At 47.4% G+C, this 20,991-nt stretch overlaps 1 protein-coding gene and 1 pseudogene across 1 annotated transcript; one reads left to right on the top strand and one right to left on the bottom strand.

Moving 5' to 3' along the window:
• Positions 1-9,527: 9,527 nt before the first annotated feature.
• On the bottom strand, positions 9,528-18,940 carry Cd300lb (CD300 molecule like family member b). Its single transcript, XM_021178277.2, has 4 exons — positions 18,901-18,940; positions 12,952-13,281; positions 10,755-10,845; positions 9,528-9,795 (listed from the first exon to the last, which is right to left on the bottom strand). Exons 1-4 carry the CDS (start codon positions 18,938-18,940, stop codon positions 9,627-9,629), a joined length of 630 nt encoding a protein of 209 aa, XP_021033936.2. The 3' UTR covers positions 9,528-9,626.
• Positions 17,584-17,986, top strand: LOC147001372 (large ribosomal subunit protein eL27 pseudogene; annotated as a pseudogene).
• Positions 18,941-20,991: the final 2,051 nt, after the last annotated feature.

The following is a 20,991-nucleotide window of genomic DNA, read 5'->3' as shown; positions in this document are numbered from 1 at the left end:
TTCTCTATCATGCCCATCTTCCCCCATTCCCTCCTTTCTGTATTTAGCTTGTGTTTACCAACTACCTGCAAGACCCCCCCGCCAGTGCCATAGCCCTGGGGATGGGGAAGTGAGGACATAAACAAGTTTCCTGCTCCTGGGCTTCCCCTCCTTCCTCCCACTTCTTGTCCCCAACAATGAACTTCTGGTGGTGGCTGCCACAAAGAAGAGTGCTCACGTGCTTCTATAGAAATGAACTATAAAAAGCCTGGAGGGTACGAGTTGACTGGGGGGGGGGGGGTAAAAGTGCTTGCCTCTGTTTTGAGTTTAACCCCCAGAAGCCATGTTAAAAAGCTGGACGCAGGGGTGCAAGGCTGTAATGTTAACACTGCTCCTGTGAGGTGGGAGGTATAGACAGGAGGATGTCCTAGAAGCAGAAGCAGTGGGTAGAAATATGTCTTGGTTTCATGATAGGAAGAATGCACATGGCTGTCTGTGTATGCTCCAGCAAGCATGCTATTCTCCTGGATTCCAGTCACAGCTTCCTACTGTCTCTGGTTAGCCTGTCCCCTCTTTGTAGTCAGGAAACTGTCCTTCCATAAAGTCTTCAAGGTGAAGGTTTCGTATATTTTTTAGGTGGGTGGGGAACACTTTGTGTGGGACCCTCTCTCCCCATAGTTGCTCTGTGGGATTAACTATGAAACGGTATTCACTGCTCTTAGCTGTCCTGTGGTGTCTCTGTGTGTCAGAGTCGGAAGAAGGGCAGTGTTGATTTTCTGTTATCCTGGCAAGTCTATATGTTGGGAATTTTCCAGCACTAGTTATTGTAGGAAGCAGACAGTGGCTCACGACAGGGGCACATCACTAAAAGACACATTAGAGTGTCCTCTCTCCTACATAATTGAATCTATGACATGTGGCATCTTGCTGCATCTCTGATAACCCAGATAAGTGGCCCAGTGACTGATGGATAAGATTAATGTCCAAAGGGCTGGATAGATGGCTCAGTGGTTAAGAGCACTGGCTGTTCTTGCGGAGGACCTGGGTTTAATTCCCAGAACTTACATGGTGGTTCACGGCTATCTGTAACTCCAGGTTCAGGGGTCTGATACCCTATTCTGACCTACGTGGGCCCCAGGCACTTACATGGTACACATACATACGTGCAGGCAAAATATCCACATACACAAAATAAAGACATAAAGTTAAAAAGAGTAATATCCAAGGTGGAGGTCCAGCCAAACAGCTTTGTCAAGGGGTCACACTGGGTGCCACAGCTGTACGCAGGGACCTCTTGACAGGGACTTTAAGCTGTGACTGGTGGGATTTCTGTCACTTCCTTCTAACCCTGTGCCAGCAGCACTCAATCTTCCTTTGGCTGATGCTACCCGAGGATACCCTGAGATTAAGATGTATCCTCCCCAGAGTCAGAGAGGGGACCCGAGTTAACACCGGAGAAATGCCTGTTCCCTGATGTTTTAAGGGATAAATTGGCAGCCAAATAATACAATATTCCTTCCTTCCTTCCTTCCTTCCTTCCTTCCTTCCTTCCTTCCTTCCTTCCTTCCTTCCTTCCTTCCTTCCTTCTTTCCTTCCTTCTTTCCTTCCTTCTTTTGTTAGTTATTTAGTTATTTATTGATGGATTATTGATACATTGGCAGGAATATAGCTACTGGGTTTGTCACATGCATCTGGAACGCAGTGATCATCTAGGCTTCCTCTATGAAGAATCAGTCCCCTCACAGAACCTTTTGTTGAAGAGAGAAACATTACCTTGTCCTGGAGATTGAGCTGAGAGGCTGAGCTGAAAGGTCAAATTTCCAAGACTGCATCCTACAGAGAACTCACACTCACAAAAAAATGCCACCTGCACACTATCAGTTTTATGCAGGAGAGGGATGCTTTAGTGTGAACCCTGGGCTCTCATGATGGATCCCTGTTGAGACAGGATGAGAGAGTGAGGGGCTGTTGTGCCCACACAGACTAAGAGGCAATATGTGAGAGGTCCAAGAGCAGAGCAGAGTTCCAGCAAAGCTTGCTCAGGAGCCTCCTGCCCAACTGCCACACTCAGACAGTGACTTGGCAGAGGATTCTGCACCTGGTTGCGAGGTGCTCACACTCATCTTATCATTGGTTTGTTTAAAGGTGACCCTATGAGTCTGAACCAGGCCACAACAGTTCAAGGGAGATGTGGAAAGAGTGCCTCATGGAACGTTTTAGAAGAGATGGTTCATCTCTTCCTTGGAAGTCACTGGGGCTGAGTGTGATGACGGTGTGCAGTGTACTTCCTGGGAACTAGGAGGAGACAGTGTTAGCACGAAGGTAATGATGGCGACGGGCAGAGAACAGGAAGGAACTTGCATCAGCCCACCCACAAAGGCCCCAACTAGACTGGCTTCAAGTCCTGCATAGTCAACAGTGAGAACATAGAGGAAGTGGTGGCTGCCCTGAGTCAAATGTCCGAACCAGGAGGCTCTTCAAGGAGGGGAGCTTAATGTGGTAGATTCAAAATCGTCTACCTATGAGCAAAGTAGGAACATGAACAGATGAGAAACGGTTAAAATATAACTGGGGGGCTGGAGAGATGACTCAGCAATTAAGAGTGCTACCTGCTCTTGCAGAGGACCTGCAAGTTCCCAGCACGCACATGGCAGCTCAGAACCATCTGTAGTTCCAGTTCCAAGGACTAGGGTACCCACATTTTGCTTCTGTAACACCAGGCATGCATGAGGCATATCTCTCTCTCTCTCTCTATATATATATATATATATATATAGAGAGAGATCATCTAGGCTTCCTCTATGAAGAATCAGTTCCCTCACAGAACCTTTTGTTGTGCCCACACAGACTAAGAGTCAATATGTGAGAGGTCCAAGAGCAGAGCAGAGTTCCAGCAAAGCTTGCTCAGGAGCCTCCTGCCCAACTGCCACACCCAGACAGTGACTTGGCACTCTCTCTCTCTCTCTCTCTCTCTCTCTATATATATATATATATATATATATATATATATATATATATATATATATATATATATAGAGAGAGAGAGAGAGAGAGAGAAAACACTCAGAAACACAAAATAAAAAGTGAGTGTTAAACTATAGATGGTTTACCTTATTGCTGAAGACATCACACAATGCAATTATAGGTCACAGAAGAATAAAGCTGGAAGCTTCTCCTTAGAAGCTAGTAGTGCAGGAAAGTGCTATGTAGGCTAGCTATGGGGAGACTTACCCAGGGGGAAGATCAGTGGTCTTACCCAATGTAAGCTCTGAATATTACAATATCAACCTGTCAGGCAAGACGGACTCACTAATGTAAGAGCGGCATGGCTGTTTTGAGCGTAACTGGTGGGGTCTGGGAATCACCACCCAAACCACTCAGACACCAATCTTGGTCAAATAGGGATGGCTTCTTGAACATCACATCCCAACACTGATCCATCAGGGATGCAGCCCAGACTCGGGAGCTGAACTGCGTCCTTGATCTGAACTGCATCCTTAAGTTAAGATCCTACAGGGCTTTTAAGTCCCAAATCTACAACCATCTGTGCCAAGTGATTCCACCAATCAGGATTTAGGGATGGTGGTTTCCTTAGAAACATGCCTTTGTTGTACACTTATCCTGATTCCGTTGGTTGGGGTATTCAGTGGTGGCAGGGAACTTGCCTTGTCTAACATTCATGTCTTAACATACCAACCAGGATGTCAGTTACCAACATACATGTCTCTTTCTGCCAAGTAGGACAGAAAGAGTTCCCAGGGAGATAAACTTTACTCGACCCCTACTCAAAGTGGAAGTCTTATTCCATATAGATTCTTTTATTGGTGCAGAGGTCCCTCTTATGTTGGGGGTCCATCCCAGGGACAACTTATAAAAGCAAAGACCTTAAAAGCTCATACCCAGGTGCAGGAATTGCTGCCTGGTGGTTGGTTCATGTCCAAGCTTACTGTGGCTGACTATACAAAGCAGTTCTAAGTGACTTCTGTTGTGATTGGTTTCCAAGAACACCAAAGCGCAGAGCCTCCTGGTGAACAGCAGAAACAACATATGAGAAAGTTTTCTAGTAATGTTAGTAACAGCACAAAGTGGTAGACTAGACAGGCAACCATTACCTAAACCTAAACATTTCACCTAGGCCTTAACAGTAGCCAACCACTATCTGCTTGAATTTCAGGCCCACTACCTGGGAAAGAGTGACAGCCTAGTATTGTACCCTTGCTCAGAAGCACTCTGGTATTTTGCCAAACAGACACATAGTCAAACTGCTTTCTAAATCTTTGTGTTTGTATACAGGGACAAGTGCCGCCCTTGGCCTTGGTCGGAGAAGAAGAACCTCCTCCCGGGTCCAAGTGCTGAGAATGAGTGACCGTGGGTGCTCATCCATAAACACCACATCCGTGTCACCCCCTCCAAGGCCCAGGGAACACTGAAGAAGACTGGCTGCAGAGAGTGCAAGACTTGAAGGATGGGAGGATGGCTTAGTTAGGGTTGACTGTTGTGAACAGACACCATGACCAAGACAACTCTTATAAAACACAACCTTATTATCTTCATGTAGGGAAGCATGGCAGCATCCAGGCAGGCATGGTGCTGGAGGAGCTGGGAGTTCTACATCTTGCTTCAGAAGGCAAACAGGAGAAGACTGGCTTCCAGGCAGGTAGGTCAGGGTCTTAAAGCCCACACCCACATTAACACACCTACTTCAACAAGTCCATACACACTCCAACAAGGCTACAACCACTCCAATGAGGCCACACCTCCAAATAGTGCTACTCCCTGGGTCAAGCATATTCAAACCATGAAAGGAATACTGTGAAATACTGTCCTCTGGCATGATGTAGATGTTGCCATCATGATCACAGAGCAACTGTGGCCACCTGCACAAGACTCCTTCCTACCCCCCCCCCAAAAAAAAAAAAACAAACCCCATAAGACTTGAAAGTAGAAGTTGCAAGATTGAGATGAGAATGGGAGAAGGCAGTGGGATTGAACGTGATAGTACACTGTATACATGTATAAAATTGTCAAAAAGATTTTAAAATATAGCTAGAAAACAGGTTGGGATGTAGTTGGTAGAGTGCTATGTCTGGGTTGAATACCCCGCACCACATAAAACTGCACACGAAGAAACCACATCTGTTGTTCCAGCAGTTTTGAGGTGGAGGCAGGGATCATGAGTTCAAGGCCATCCTCAGCTACATAGTGAATTCAAGGCCAGCCTGAGATATGTGAGAGTCTGGCATAAACATACAACCAACCAACCCACAAAAAGAAAAGGAAAAATATTTATTCACGTAACAGAAACAATGTTGTTAGTTTGGGATGTGACAGTCTATTTTACACTCATGTGAATATGCTTTAATCTTCTCATAGAAAGTGAAGTCCTTACCCAACTCTCACAGCCAGCTTGTTTCAAGTCATGTTTGCCCTGCCATAAATTATCCACAACTTCATATATAGACAAAAGAGGAACACTCTTTTTACATTTCTTAATGATTTATTTTTATTTTATGTGCATTGGTATTTTGCCTGCATTTATGTCTGTGTAAGGATGTCAGACAGTTGTGAGCTTCCATGTAGATGCTGGGAATTGAACCTGGGTCCTCTGGGATGCTGGGAATTGAACCTGGGTCCTCTGGAAGAGGCCAATGATCTTAATCACAGTTACATCTTTCCAGCCTCTGAGCAACACTCCTTTAATTTTCTTTAAATTTTTATTGATTCTTTGTGAGTTGTGCATCATGCACTCCAGTCCCACTGATCTCCCCACCCCCTTGGATCCACCCTCCACCCTTATAACCTCCCCCCAAAGTAAAAAACACACAAACAAATAAACAAAACAAACAATACAGAGAAAATATTTCATCGTGGACGCTGTGGTGTGTCGCAGTGTGTCTCACAGTGTGTCTCACAGTGTGTCTGTCCCACACTGTATCCCTCTGTCCACCTTCTTTACTTTTAGATGTTCATTACGAGTCATTGGTCTGGTTGAGGTCTCTGGCTTCTGTGACACTATCAATATTGGATCCTCACTGGGACTTCTCCTGCTTACTCTGTTGTTGCCCTGTGTCATGGAGATCCTGCAGCTTTGGGTCAGCAGGACTGGCCATTTCCCATGCTCCAACAGTTCACAGATGATGTAGATTTTGGGGTGGGTTTACTCAGAGCCATGGATCTGGACCTGGGTGGTAGCTAACCTGAATAGCCTGACAGCTCTCCTTTATCTGAGCCACCAGGGCAAGTTCTCCAGGAATGCTCTGGCTAGGCTACCCAATGCTATCATTGGCAGAAGGCAGGGTCAGGTCTCTCACTCTCATGCCCTCTGAGCTGACTCACCCATACCCACACCGCCAGAGCCAGCTCCACTGTGTTGCCTAGTCAAGGTGCAGGGCCATTCTCCCAAGTGCTACAGCTGGCAATGGGATGGGCCAGTTCTCCTGCATCCGTACTTTTGAGCTGGCTCACTGGTGCCTTTGCCATCAGGACCAGCTCCACTGTGTTGCCCAGGCAAAGTGCAGGGCCCACTTTCCTGAGTGCTACAGGTGGTGAGGGGCAGGGCTAGCTTTTATGACCCTGGGGTCACTGAGCAACACTCTTCATAGAGTATAAAGAATAGTTACACGAAGCTATGCCAGTGCCTGGCAAATACAGAAGTGGATGCTCACAGTCATCTATTGGATGGAACACAGGGCCCCCAATGGAATGCAACCCTATAGAAGGAACAACAATATGAACTAACTGGTAACCCCAGAGCTCATGTCTCTAGCTGCATATGTAGCAGAAGATGACCTAGCCAGTCATTATTGGGAGGAGAGGCCCTTAGTCTTGCAAAGATTATATGCCCCAATATATAATCCCCCCGTATATAAAGGGAAGGCCAGGGCCAGGAAGCAGGAGTGGGTGGGTTGGGGAGCAGGGTGGGGTGGGGGGAGGGTATAGGGGACTTTCAGGATAGCATTTGAAATGTAAATGAAGAAAATACCTAATAAAAAATAAAATAAAAATAATTTTATTGCTTAAGACTCTTGAGCTTACGGTCTGGCTAGTTCCCAAAACTAAATGGTGCCATCTAATTATAAGGGGAAATTTCCTCTTATGTGATTTCTTCTGTCCTTTGCTTCAGGAAAAATAGGCTCCTTCTCTCTTTTGCCCAACAATAAAATGTATTGTGTAGCTAAAGTAGACTGCATTGCAACTGCAATGTGCAAAACTGAAAACACTCAATAAGTTTCCTCATCTTGGCTGTAAAAAAAAAAAAAGAATAGTTACAGAATGGGAGAGAATGTTTAAAAATAGTATATCTGAGGAGAGATTATATCTAGAATATATAGAAAAACAATCTGGCTAAAAAGCAGACAAAGCAAGTGGGAGAGACAGCTCCTCAGTTAACAACACCCACTGCTCTAGCAGAAGAACTAGGTTGAATTCCCAGCACACAAATTAGGTGACTCACCGCCATCTGTCACTCCAGTCCCAGGGGATCTGATGCCCTCTTATGACCCTCACAAGTACTACGTCAATGGCACAAAGCTACACGCAGATGCACATAATTAAAGAATACAAATTAAAGTAAAAAAAAATTGTTTTTAATGGACAAAGGACTTGAACGGTAAGGATGTAGCAAGATGCCCAACATCTCCAATTATCAGGGAAATAATATAAATTAAACCACCTGGAGAAGGGTTGTAATCACAAATAAGCAGACAGAAAACAGTAAATGCAGATGAAGAATGTGGGGAACTTGGAATGTTTACATCCTGTTGGTGGGAATATAAAACATTGTAGCCATTGCAGAAAAGGATACAGAGATCATTCCAAAAGATTACAATGAGGATTGTCATGTGACCCAGCAATACTCTTGGGTATACATGCTAATTACTTGTGTCACTGCTGTGACAAAACACCTGAGAAAAGAGACTGAAGGAAGGCAGGAAGGTTTGTGTTGGCTCATGGTTGGAAGGGCTACAGTCCATCATGTTGGGGACCCCATGGCAGCTGGAATGGATCTATTTGTAGCACCAGAGTCAAGAGCTGGCTAGCCACACTTTGTTCTTAGGAAGGAAAGAGAGACAGATAAATGGATGCTCAGTTTGCTTTATCTCTTTCCTCCCTTTTATTCAGTCTGAGATCCCAGGCTATGGGATGGTGAGTGTTCACAGTCAGGGTGGGTCATCCCTCCTCAGTTAAACTTTGGAAGCACCATCATAGAGAGGCTTGGAGGTGTGTCTCCTAGGTGATTCTGAACCCAGCAAAATCAACAATCAAGATTAACCATCACAATCACCAATACACTCATGTTCTCTGTAACATTATCCACAAAGGCCAAGAAAAGACAAAACGCCTGTGAGTAAATGAGCAGAGGAAGAAAGTGTGGTATATCCACACAGTGGGATGCCTTTCAGCATTTAACATAAAGGAATTCTGTCACCCACTGGAAGGTGGATGGTCCTTGGGGACGTGACTGATGCTAAGGCAAAGCAACCCCAGAATGGCAGACACCTCTTGATTCTACTCGGGTGCATTAGCAAAACTCCCAGAGGCAAAACGTTAGATGGTAGCCAGGGCCTGGTGAGGTGAGGTGAGGTAGTGTTGGGGGGTCGGGGTGGGGAAGGGAGGCATTGCTCAGTAGGCTTAGAGTCTGAGTCTTGCAAGATGAGGCTGTTCTGGAGATATGATGTCTTTGCAATGTGCACGTCAGCTGTGCTGTGCAATGGAAGCATCTCGCAAAAGGCAGAGTTCATGTTAAGTTTCTTCCCCACGCGCCAACTACAGTCAAAGATAACCCTGTGAGCAGGGGACCATTCTCGTGGTGTCTACCGTCCTGGCTGGTGCTGTTGGTAGTTACTCTATGAGCTACCCTTCGCCTGACTTCCTCTGCAGTGCAGCTGTATGCAGTGTGGGCCACGGGGAGGATCCAGGTGGGAAGACATAGCTCTCTCTGCCTCCTGAGCTCTCTGCTGCCCTCTCCTGGCTAACCTTTGCTTAAAGCCCACATGCCTCCAGTCTGTGTCGTCCGGAGATCTATTTAAGGCTGTGCAGCCTTCTGCCCCTGACCCCTGGAGCAAAACACTCCTGCTGGCTAAGTCATGGATTCCCAAGTTCTCTGCAATCCAGACCCTGGGCCTGTCAGGCAGGTTTTAGTCCTCTCCTTTCCTCAGAAGTGCACGCTAGGGGCGGGCTCAGTGTCCAGAAAATGGAGAATGAACGCTTGCTCTGCTTTCACAGAGTTTCCTATGACAGAGTTGTAGGATAGGTGACCGAGCCACCCCACTGGTCTCTTCTGCTTCTCTGTGCTTCTGTCCCAGGCTCTGCACAAGCTTTTCCAGCAGGGCACACACAGCTGTCTTTCTGCAGCTTGGGCTGTGTTTCATCGATTCTCACCCTGGGCTGACCATGGTGGGTAGATGGGGTAGGGCTGATGAAGATACAAAGAGAGAGCGAGGTGCTGGTCATGCAGCTGAGATGATACCTCAGGAAGATCCTGAGTTGTAGCTCCACGCTGTGCAGAGTGTAGCTCATGCCTGGACTAGCCTTCCAGGCACCAGCCTTGGTCACTGCCCACCGAGGATTTAAGGACATTTCTTCCCTGGTCGTGGTCTCCTCTGGAATGAGAGTCCAGAATGGGAAGGCTCTGCTTATTCATCAGTCTAAGGAGAAATGTCTTTAGCTAGAAGTTCAGAGTCCAAATCGCTACAGAGAGTGTGTCTCCACTGTTCCTCAGGGACCTTCTGAGTTGACCTCTTCAGCCAGAGGACAGCACCAACCAAGATGAGCAAGGCAGGCACCTTCAGAAATACCAGGAGCATGTAATAGGTCCTGTGACAAAGACACAGCTGTTAGGGTCTCATGCCCTTGAGCCCCATTATACCCTATCCTCCAAGACACGGAAGTCAAGAGCTAGCTCATCACACCCTACTTGGAAGATTCCCCCAGGGACCTTCTCCAAGGTCCACCCAACCATGAGGGCATCTCGGTGTCTCCAGGTGGCCTTGATAGGGCCTGTCCCCTTATTCTAATTTTATCTTCTGGGGCTCTCCTTTCCCATAATATCCCTCAACCCAGCAGAAACCTGAAGCTCTCTATATCTAGGTTGTGTTTGCTTACTCTGCCCTCAACACTGGCTCCAAGTTAGCAAATCATTGTCTCTGCCCTGTTCTCATGATGATATGGGGGTCCTTGTCTCTCCCTTGGCAGTCACAATGCTGCCAGGGCATTTTTGACCAATTGGCTGGGTAATGATGGACAGCTCTGCAGATTAGTTTCCTGGTGGGGCTGGAATGGGGACCACAATGGGTGGGAAGTGCCAGGGACAGAGGTGGCTTGGAACCTTGAGTCTGGACTATGACAATCACTAGCTCCTAGTGATAGCGCATGGGTAGGAGTCTTCAGGCTTGGCATCCCCATAGGAGGAACCTGTGTAGAGGAGTGCCATAGTTAGGGTTTTACTGCTGTGAAGAGACACCAGGACCAAGGCAACTCTTATAAGGACAACATTTAATTGGGTTCACAGGTTCAAAAGTTCAGTCCATTTATTATCATCGAGGCAGGAGCATGGCAGCATCCAGGCAGGAAGGGTGCAGGCAGAGCTGAGAGTTCTACATCTTCATCTGAAGGCTGCTAATGGAAGACTACTTCCATGAAGCTAGGAATAGGGTCTTAAAGCCCACGCCCACAGTGACACACCTACTCCAAGGCCACACCTCTAAATAGTGCCACCCCCTGGGCCAAGCATATACAAACCATCATAAGGGCAGAGAAAAGACCTCAGGACTCACCTTTTCTGCAAGTCAGAAGACACTATGTCTGTACTGCTGTCCACAGTGGGCCAGGGACGTTGGTTAGAAGTCGACGTGGTATCTTTACCCACTAGACATAAACAAAAATGGCCATAGGTTATGACACAGATTGGGGAATAGTTCATGCATGGCTCACAAAGGTATCCCAATCCAACCGGCCTTCATCAGGTGTCTTAGTCAGAGCTCCTATTACGATGAAGCACTATGACCCAAACAAGTTGGGAGGAGTTTATTTGGCTTACACTTCCATGTCCATCACTGAAGGAAGCCAGGACAGGAACTCAAACAGGGCAGGAACCTGGAGGCAGAAGCTGATGCCAAGGCCATGGAGGAGTGTTGCTTACTGGCTTGCTCAGCCTGCTTTCTTATAGAACCCAGGACTACCAGCCCAGGGATGACAATGTGCTGGGCCTTCGCCTATCAATCACTAATTAAGGAAATGCTCTACAGGTTTGTCTTCAGGCCAGTCTAGCGACATTTTTCTTAATTGAGGTTCCATCTGCAGTGGGTCTAACTTGTGTCAAGTTGACTTAAAACTGTCCAACACATCAGCAGATCTTTCTTCTCCTGGATTAGGAAGCCTTGTCTCTTTGATACAGTCCTTTGACTGCTATCGAGCTGTCTGACTGCCCATAACTCATCTCCTCCGTCATTGTTATTAATAGGAGATATGACAGGGAGATATTGACCGTAGTTTATTCTGGAGGAGTAGACACACCACAATCTCTTTCCTCTTGCTTTGATTAGAGGCAAGAATCTCTGTTCCTTGCCATTAGATAGTAACTGAGTAAGGCTCAAGGAGAGATGATCTCAGAAACAAGTGTTTAGTGACCAGGATGATAAATGGCAAAGGACTCCTGGAGGTCAGTGAGCAATAAGGGACAATGCTAGTTAAATCATGAAGGACTATGAGGAAGGAAATGTCACCATGAGGAAGCTCTGGGGTGTCTTGCAGTGGGCGGCTGGGTCATGGATTCCTGAGTTCATCTCTGGGTTATAGCCATCTTTTGAGCTACTTCTTGACCCAGTAAACCATCCACACAAAGGCTCTAGGTTTTAATCATGCTTGGCAGCTGAGAAGAACTCTGGATAATTCCAGTCCTAACAGTCCTCTGACCAGCCACGATCACCATACAAGCTGGTGTCCCCTATCCCCTTGGACACTCAAAGCTCCACATGAGGCACATTTTTTGGCCACTTCGTCTTTTGCCTCTATATCTTAATCAACCCCCTTTCTGCCCCCACAGATCTTCTCAGCTTCCCTTCAGTGGTAGTCCTGGGGAAGTCCTATTAGGGTCAACCTTTCTGAACTTCACTTCCCTCAGGAGGCAACTTCTGTGTCTCTCTCACTGGTTTCAGCCCTACCATCTCTGCTGCCCTCTCAGGAGTCAGTGTGGCTGCTGGACTGAAGAAGGTCTGCATATGGCTAGATGGGTGGAAGTGGGGTAGGCTTCTCCTCAGGCGCCAACAGAAGGTCCTGGAGTCCCTCACTGAGGCTGAGGCAGGGAGAAGCGGGAAGAATCAGGGGGGTCTCTGTTTCTGATTTAATAGCTTTCTCTTTGAAGCATCCACTAGAAACTTCTCAGTCTGATGGGCTGAGGACTTCTTCAGGCATCTGTGACCTACGTAAGCCTCCAGTGGAAGAATGGGAGTTTCCAGGGCTGTGTATCTCCAGGACAGCAGGGCTAGGTCATGGGTTCCAGAGGGAGATTTCTAAGCCCTAGTTCCACACCAACATCTGCCAGTCAGGACACATGTCGGTGGGAGTCCTTGGAGAAACCTCAGGGGCTGACGTTGGTAAAGGTGTTCCTTACGTCTGTTACTGCCTTGTTCCATCTGTCTTCCTTCCTTCCTTCCTTCCTTCCTTCCTTCCTTCCTTCCTTCCTTCCTTCCTTCCTTCCTTCCTCCCTCCCTCCCTCCCTCCCTCCCTCCCTCCCTCCCTTCCTTCCTTCCTTCCTTCCTCCCTTCTCTCCCTCCCTCCGTCCCTCCGTCCCTCCCTCCCTCCCTCCCTCTCTCCCTCCCTCCCTTCCTCCCTCCCTCCCGCTCTCCCTCCTGCCTGCACGATCTCGCCCCACTGCCTGCCTGCCTACCTGCCTTCTAGGCTTTCAATCCTTTCTTTATAGCCTTTTTAGCCCTGAGTGCCAGGGCCTTGTGGTACCCAAGGGAAAGTGCTTACCTGAGTAGACGTTCACTTTAACTCTGGTCCCACGGTCAGTTCCAAACTTTTCAATACCACACCAGTAAGTGTCCGTGTCATTTTGCCTGAGCATCTCCATGGTAACCTGGAATGAGTTATTTTTCTGATTGTCCCTGATGGACAGCCGGCCACTCTTCGTTTCTTTCTCTGACCCAGTGGATCGGATGAGGACCCTGCAAGTGCTCCAGCTTGCTCCCCGGCACCACCACTTCTTGTAGGTTTGCCATCTTGAGCTATAGCGACATCGCACAGTCACTGACCCCTGCTCTGGACCCCTCACCAATGCTGGGCCTTGGATGGAGAGGCAGCCTGAAAAACACAATGTCAGGGCATGGCTTCTACTCCTCTGAGTCAAGCCAGTGTCCAAAGAATTAGATAAGGGTCCCGGTATTCCAGCCAGCCTGACCCACTTGATGAATCCTCACATCTATTTCCATTAACCCCTTCATGACTGTGTCCTGGACTCTCCAGACTCTATCTTCCCAGGCCTCCTGCATCATGTGACACTTCTGATTTCCTTTCCTATTTTCCATGTCCTCTTGCCACAATTCTTTTCTGATGGTCTCCTTCTGTGACTACTCCACACTGTGACCTCTTCCTCCCTGCCATCCTCTTCAGATCTTAGAGTAATTAGTGGCATGCTGATAAATGTTTAACAACCTTCTATCTAGGTTAAAAAATGTTTTGTTTAGTAACATCCGCCAGTCTCTGGGATGTAAATGTCCCCACTGTGACCGACATCAGGGTATCAGTGAGCATGGAGCTGAGATGAGTAGCTGTGAGCTACTGTGAGCTGGTTCTACAGGCAGTTGGGGGAATCCAGGACCTGGGTCACTTTCTTCCTGGATGTGACAAAAGCCTGACAGGCAACTTAAGGAGGAAGCAGCTTTTTGTTTTTTAAATTTAAATTCAGATTCATGATGGATGGGAAGCATGCATCATGGCAGGGGTGGTGTGGGCAGTGTGGTGGTGGGCAGATGAGGTGGCCAGTCACATTGCGTCTGCCGTCAGGAAACAGAGATGAAGTCTCAGCCTGCTTTCTCATGAATATATTCAGTCCAGACTCCCACTCCATGGCATGGTGCCACCCACATTCAGGGTCATCTCTCCTCCTCACTTATGTCTGAGGAAATATCCTCACAGGTATACCCAGATGTGTGTCTCCTAAGCGTCTCTACATCCAGTCAGTGTGACCACAAGCATCCCACCCAGGACTCTCTCGCTAGCCTTCTTGCCTCCACAGAGGGAATGGCCCATGCCTGTGGTTCTAATTAATGCATCATACGAGGTTCCAAGTGACATTTGTAACCCAAATGTTCCCCTTGGGTCTAGGCCACTATTCCGAGTACCCACCACATATCACCACCTCTTCCACAGAGCCCACTCTGCTGCTTTCTCTCTCTAACAGGGGATGGAAAAACCAGAGCCAAAAATAGACTGGAGAATGTCTATGTGGAATGTGTATCCTGCTGGTCTGTGGGGTGACTCAGTAAAATTGGCTAAACACAGATACACTCTTTCCTTATAGTAACTTTTTGTTCTCAGTCACTTGGATGCAGACAAAGAGATAGAGGGCTGTGGTGGGGACCTTTCTTGACCATAGCTCAGCCTTGGGGTTTGGCCTCTGTGAATGGGGCAGGTTTGCACAGTATCACCGCCTCCCCACTCATGGGACTTTCTCCTTAGAGTTAATTTAGTTTTATTTGAGTTCTGTATCTATGGTTGATAGAATAACCCTTCCTCACAGACTGTTAACATTTTTCTTTTCTTTTCTTTTCTTTTCTTTTCTTTTCTTTTCTTTTCTTTTCTTTTCTTTTCTTTTCTTTTCTTTCTTCCTTCCTGTCTTTTTTCTTTTTTCCTTCCTTTCTTCCTTCCTCTTTCTTTCTTTCTTTCTTTCTTTCTTTCTTTCTTCCTTCCTTCCTTCCTTCCTTCCTTCCTTCCTTCCTTCCTCCCTCCCTCCCTCCCTCCCTCTATTTCTTTCTTTCTTTCTTTCTTTCTTTCTTTCTTTCTTTCTTTCTTTCTTTCTTTCTTCCTTACAAGGTCTATGTAGCTCTGAATAGCCTGGGACTCACTACATAGACCAGGCTGGCCTCCAGTTCACAGAAATCTTCCTGTCTCTGCCTACCAAGTACTGGCTACTGATGCCTAACACCCAACCTGGTACTATGTGGCCTCACACAGACAGAGGGAGGTGGGTGAGGTGGATACATGAGTAAAAGCACAAATTTGCAAACCTGAGTTCAATCCCCACAATGCACCTGTGTGGAAAGAGAAAACTGACCCCACAAAGCTGTCCTCTGACCTCCACACAAGCTCTGTAGCACACACTACACACCAAAGAAAATAGCAGAGAAGACCCTTTGATGTGCACATCCCTGTCTGTAGTTTTAAAAAGAGAAAGAATAAAGACGTTTGTAGGTGTGACTAGAGATATTGAGATACAATTGTCCTGGATTATTCTACACATCCTGATGTTGAAATTGGCTTAGGTTTGAAGGCAGGCATGCTGCTGCTGGCCTTGAAGAGGAGGCAAGGCCATGAGCCAACAGACATATCAGCGCTTTTGGATGAATCCAGGAAATGGATTGTTCTCCAGACTCCAGAAGGGACTCAGCCTTGGCCAGTGAGACTATTCTGGACTCTTGATCTTGGAACAGTAAGATAAAGTTGTGTTGTTCTGGGGCACTGAGCTTTTGGTCGCTTGTTATGGCAGCCACCGGAGATCCAACCTTAAAAGCACTAAGCACACTCCATCAGGAGCCTAGTTGGAGATTTAACATCTATACTGGCCTCTCCTCACCTCCCCTTGGCAAGTGCTAGGTGATCAGTTCAGCCAGCCCCACCTTGGAGATGCCAATCCAAACCATCTTCTCTACACCTCTGCTGCCACAGTGCAAGCGACATCACGACTGAGCAGAGAGAGTGTGGGCTTTGCTGGCAGATGGACACATCTACCATGGCATTGTTGAGAAACCCTGGGTAAGTTACTTAACTTCTCTGAGCCTCACTTCCCTCTTTGCACAGCTGCCACGCTATAATCACATACTGGCTATTAAAAACACATGTAAGCCACTAATGCTGGGCATTGGGGGCTATTTGGCTAGACATGACCTCCATCTGGTACTTGGATCATGGCAGGAACATTCAGGAAAGCCCAGTGCATTCAGATAGCTGCTGGGACCGTACTGAGCCTGTCTCTTCAGCAGCACCAGAATGTCAGCTACTCCCCTGCCCAGAGTGACTTTAAAAACTTCATTTCTGGCATGCATGTCTTACTGCAAACTGGTTTTAGTTTCTCATTAGAGTCAGACCTTGTTTGCTCCTCTGTGGCCACCTGTGCTTTCTTTTCCCCTAACCCCAGTGTGTCCTCTTAAGGCTGTGGACTTAGTCCTTCCTGGACAGCCCTCATCCCAGCCACCCTCCCCAACCCCTCCAGGCCAGGTTTCTACCTGGTGCTTTATCCCCTTCTTGGAGCTGCCTCCCTCCTCCTGTTGGCCCCCTGGCCTCTTATCTGGAGCCTGAGCAATTGATTTCAGGTGCCTATCTCTTTCCCTAACCCTAGATACGTTTCTCACTCTCAAAGCACAGAGGTTCTGTGCTTATTTTCCCTCCATCCCCAGCCCCAAGGTCTTGCTCAGTTTCTAGTTCATGGTGGGCACCACTAAAGTTGTTGGTTATTCTGTAAAGAATCTATGCTCTGTGCTCATGCACACACACACTTATTCCAGTCCTAGGATTAATACAGACAGTGGAACATGGGGCATTAGCCTTAGTATGGATGTAACAGTAAACACCTGGAAAATTCAAAGACCATTAATAGGGAATTAGACTGGGAAGTTCTGATAGAGCAATAGCATAAAAAGTAAAGAGCAATGTCTAAACAATGACAGGAAAGATGTCCAAAGCACGTTAGTATTAGATTATTTTAAAAATTTACCTAATGAAGTGGGTATAGTGGCATATGCCTCTAATTCCAGAATTAGGAAGGCAGAGGCAGGAGGATCTCTAGGAGTTTGAAGCCAGCCTGGTCTACATTGTGAGCTCCAGGCTAGTCAGGGCTATACAATAAGACCCTATCTCAAAAAAAGGAGGGTGGGTGTCTAGAGAGATAGGTTAAGAGTACTGGCTGCTTTCTGGGTGGTGGTGCACACCTTTAATCCCAGCACTTGGGAGGCAGAGGCAGGCAGATTTCTGAGTTTGAGGCCAGCCTGGTCTACAGAGTGAGTTCCAGGACAGCCATGACTACACAGAAAAACCCTGTCTCGAAAACAGAAACAAAAATAAAAACAAAAACAAACAATCCCCCCAAAACAAAACAAACAAACAAACAAAAAGGGTACTGGCTGTTCTAGTAGAGCACCCAGGCTCAATTCCCAGCTCTAACATGGTATTTGCAACCATCCATAACTCCAGTTCCAGGGGATCCAATAACCTTTTTCTAGATTCTATAGGTACCAAGCACACACATGGTATGTACACTTACATACATACAGGTAGAACACCCATACATATATAATAAACCAAAAGAATAAAATCCTTTTTGTGAATGGTCTCAGCTTATGGCTTCTTAAGAGTGTGAATACTCCTTTCTGCTGGCTGCTTGCTGTCGAAATGGGCAAGTTCACAAAACCGGGGAAAGTGGTGCCGGTCCTGGCTAGATGTTACTCAGGATGCAAAGCTGTCATCATGAGGAACATTGATGATGGACACACATCAGATGGTACTTATAGACATGCCCTGGTGACTAGAATTGACCACTAAAAGTGACAGCTGCCATGGGCAAAAAGAAGATCGCCAAGAGAACCAAGATCAAGTCCTTTGTGAAAGTTTACAGCTACAATCAGCCCATACCCACGAGGGACTCTGTGAATATCCTCTCAGATGAAACTTGTCAACAAGGGTGCCTTCAGAGGCTCAGCTGTGAAACACAAGGCCTGGGGAGGCCAAGGTCAAATTTGAGGACCAATAAAAGACAGGGAAGAACAAATGTTTTTTCCAAAAGCTTCACTTTTAGGTGTGTTTTTGTTTCCATTGTTAAAAAACTAAAAAAAACAAAACAGACCCCCCCAAACCAAAAAACCCATCCCCACCAAACCCCACAAAACAACAAACAAACAAAACTTCCCAAAACTAACCAACCAAACAATCAAAGAGTGTGAATGTGAGCAGGTGATCCTGGAGGTACAGACAGAGTGTGTAGATGTACGGACTGTGTGTAGATGTGCAGCCTTTGAGTATACTAGTGAGCATTGCTCTGCATGTGTGCAAGACATGGCAGAGCTCACTCCTGGCCTGCTTGGTGTCTAGGAAAGCCCGGCGTTGAGGTTTAGAGTGCAGGCAGCTAACTGGGGGCCTGGATCTCAGACGCAAGCCCAGTGGTACAGGCACCCGCAATTGTCCCTCGTTTTACCATTTTGCAGTTGCAAACTCACATTTAGCTAGTGTCCCTTCAGTGACCTGTCCACACCCTTTGCATGGGTGTGGCAGCTGCTCTAAGCCTGTAAGTCCTCTCCCCAAGCCATGCCCTCTCCCCGGAGTGTATGTTCTGCTTGCTGCAAGGGCTGTAAAGATCTGCTTCCTTCTGAGGTATGGAAGGAGTGGGCTCAGGAGGGCTTTCTGTAGCTCCCTCAGTGGTACCAGCTCCTTCCCCTGAGCTCTTCTTTCTTGTGCTTCTTCCTGCATGTCTCACCTACAAGAGCATCTGGAATCTCCTTTAATGGTCACCTCCATTTCTCCTTTCCCTTCACGTCCCCAGGTCCTGACCCATGCCTGGCACAGTGTAGAGCCCAGGGTCCTTTTGCTGAATGAAGCTACAGAGCCACCCCACATTTCCCTGAAGGTGGCAGCTCTCCTTAAACCTGGGACAGAGCCCTCTATTGCCACTCTACACCTGCAGTCCCAAGCCCCCCAGGCCCTAGCTGAACATACCTGGAAAACTGAGAAGAAACAGAGCTGGGGACAGCCACATGGTCCTGCCTTCCCACTTTGCTGCACCCCTTGATGAACAGCCAGCAGCAAATCCAAATCTTAGCGGGATACCCAAAGCCCTGGAGATCTCAGCTGACTCGCTCTGTTTGTCCAGGTTGCCTCTGAGTGTCTTACTCATAAGCTTCCTTTTATAGTGTGGGTGTTTCCTGCTGTCAGTTACTCAGCACAAGAGGCATCAGTTAATGCCAGAGCTGGGTCACTCAGTAGGAACGAGGAGGCCAGGGAACTGTGCAGGGCAAGCAGAGGCAAAGGAGGGAAGTCCATAGACCAGTGGTGGGGAAGTCTGGACAATCTGGTCTTGGGTTAAGGGGTAGAGCACTCTGGATATTAGATCCAGAAAGGTTCTATGCTATAATGATGGACCCAGCAGCTGAGAGTCTCAGCTCAAGTGTTAGTGGGCTGTGCTCAGCACACCTGGCATTGGACATTTAATTCCCAGTAGATGATGTTCCTTGGGTAACTTTAGGAGATATGGCACTGCTGGAAGAAGTATGTCACATTGAGGTTTCAAAGCCTCCTGGCATTCCCAGTCCCCTCTCTCTGCACCCTACTTGCGCTCTCACCTGTTCTGTGTCTGCTGCCTGCCTGCTGTCAGGATTCCCTACCATGATCGAATCTAATCCCTTGGAAACAGAAGCCCAAATCAATCATCTCTTCTATAAATTGCCTTGATATGGCAGTTTTGTTCATTTTTCCAAAAATATTTTTATTGATGATTTGGGAATTTCACATCATAAACCCTGACCAAGCTTACTTCCCAGTCTTCTCAAGTCTGCCCCTCACTCTTGTGACCTTTCCTGCAAAATGAAGGAAGAGGAGGGGGATAAAGAGGAGGAGGAGAAGAAAGAAGAAGAAGAGGAAGCAGAGGAGAAAGAAGAAGGAGGAGGAGGAGGAGGAGGAGAAGGAGGAGGAGGAGGAGGAGGAGGGGGAGGAGGGGGAGGAGGAGAGGAAGAGACAGACAGAAAGTAAGTAAGAAAACAGCTTACACTCATTGGAACATGGTCACACTCCCAGTGGCCATCCCCTTAAAGAAAATGGAGTCCTTCCCTGTTTGTACCCCAGCTGAAGCCATCAATTGTGAGAACTACATTTCCACATCCTCATCACAGTTTTTAAGACTTCTTTTCAATGCCATTCTGTCTAGGCTGTTACTTTTTTGAGGGGTGTGGTAGAGGTAGGAGTTGTCACAGAATCTTTCTACATCACACTTTCTCAATTATGAGTCTTCAGCCATTGATACCACTGAAAGAGTAGCTTTCTTGCCCTTCACAGTCAATGGAAGCAGGGATCATGGACTTCCACATGGCTTCTGGCAATGGCATGGACCACAGGCATCCACACAGTCTCCAGTGGCAGTACAGACCACAGACATCAACATAACCCTCTGCCACAGCATTGGGTATGGACACCATCATAGCCCTGCCAGCAGCACAGGCCAAGGGCATCAACGTGGCCACAGGTATCAGCATGGCCCACCAATATCAACATGTCCTCAGGTAACAGCACAGACCATGGACCACAGACATCAACACAACCACCAGCTATAGCAGGACCATGGATCTAGACCTGGCCCTCAGCAGTGGCAGACCCATGGATACTGTTGGGTTTCAGACCTGGGACATAGTCAGCTGAGGCGCATAGTTAATATACCAGAGTGGACCTGGCCCCCAAGTTCTCCTAGCATCCCTCAATCTCTGCCTGTTACAGGGCATGGGTGGCATGCCCCACCTTCTCTGTGAGCTTTTCATCCCAGGGGCTGGACTTCCTCTCCCCAGGAACTCTTCCCTATACAATCCAGACATTTTGGTCTCCCTCCTCTCCCTCTCTCTTCATTTCCTCTCTCCCTGTGTGCACACGCTCTTTCTCTCTACCCCCCCCCCCCCCGTCCCTCTGTCTCCCTTCCCATGGTGACTTTCTTGGGACCAGTGAACCTGCCTGAGAGCTGCACCCAACAAGCCTGCCTTTATTCTTTGATTTGGCTCATTTCATCGGTGGAGAATAACATCATCTGGTGCAGAGAAGTTGAGCTCC

The sequence above is a fragment of the Mus caroli genome, unplaced genomic scaffold (assembly GCF_978045245.1).
Source record: "Mus caroli unplaced genomic scaffold, Mus_caroli_1 scaffold_13, whole genome shotgun sequence".
Lineage (NCBI taxonomy): Eukaryota > Metazoa > Chordata > Mammalia > Rodentia > Muridae > Mus > Mus caroli.
The sequence above is the reverse complement of the archived record's forward strand: the minus strand, read 5'-3'. Positions and strand labels throughout refer to the sequence as shown.

Coding starts and splice junctions, on each gene's coding strand:
- Cd300lb (XM_021178277.2), bottom strand. CDS start 18,940: ATGTGGCTGTCCCCAGCTCTGTTTCTTCTCAGTTTTCCAG. Junction 10,846..12,951: donor TAAAGTGAACGTCTACTCAG/GTAAGCACTTTC, acceptor GTTTATGTCTAG/TGGGTAAAGATACCACGTCG. Junction 9,796..10,754: donor TCTTCTGACTTGCAGAAAAG/GTGAGTCCTGAG, acceptor TCTTTGTCACAG/GACCTATTACATGCTCCTGG.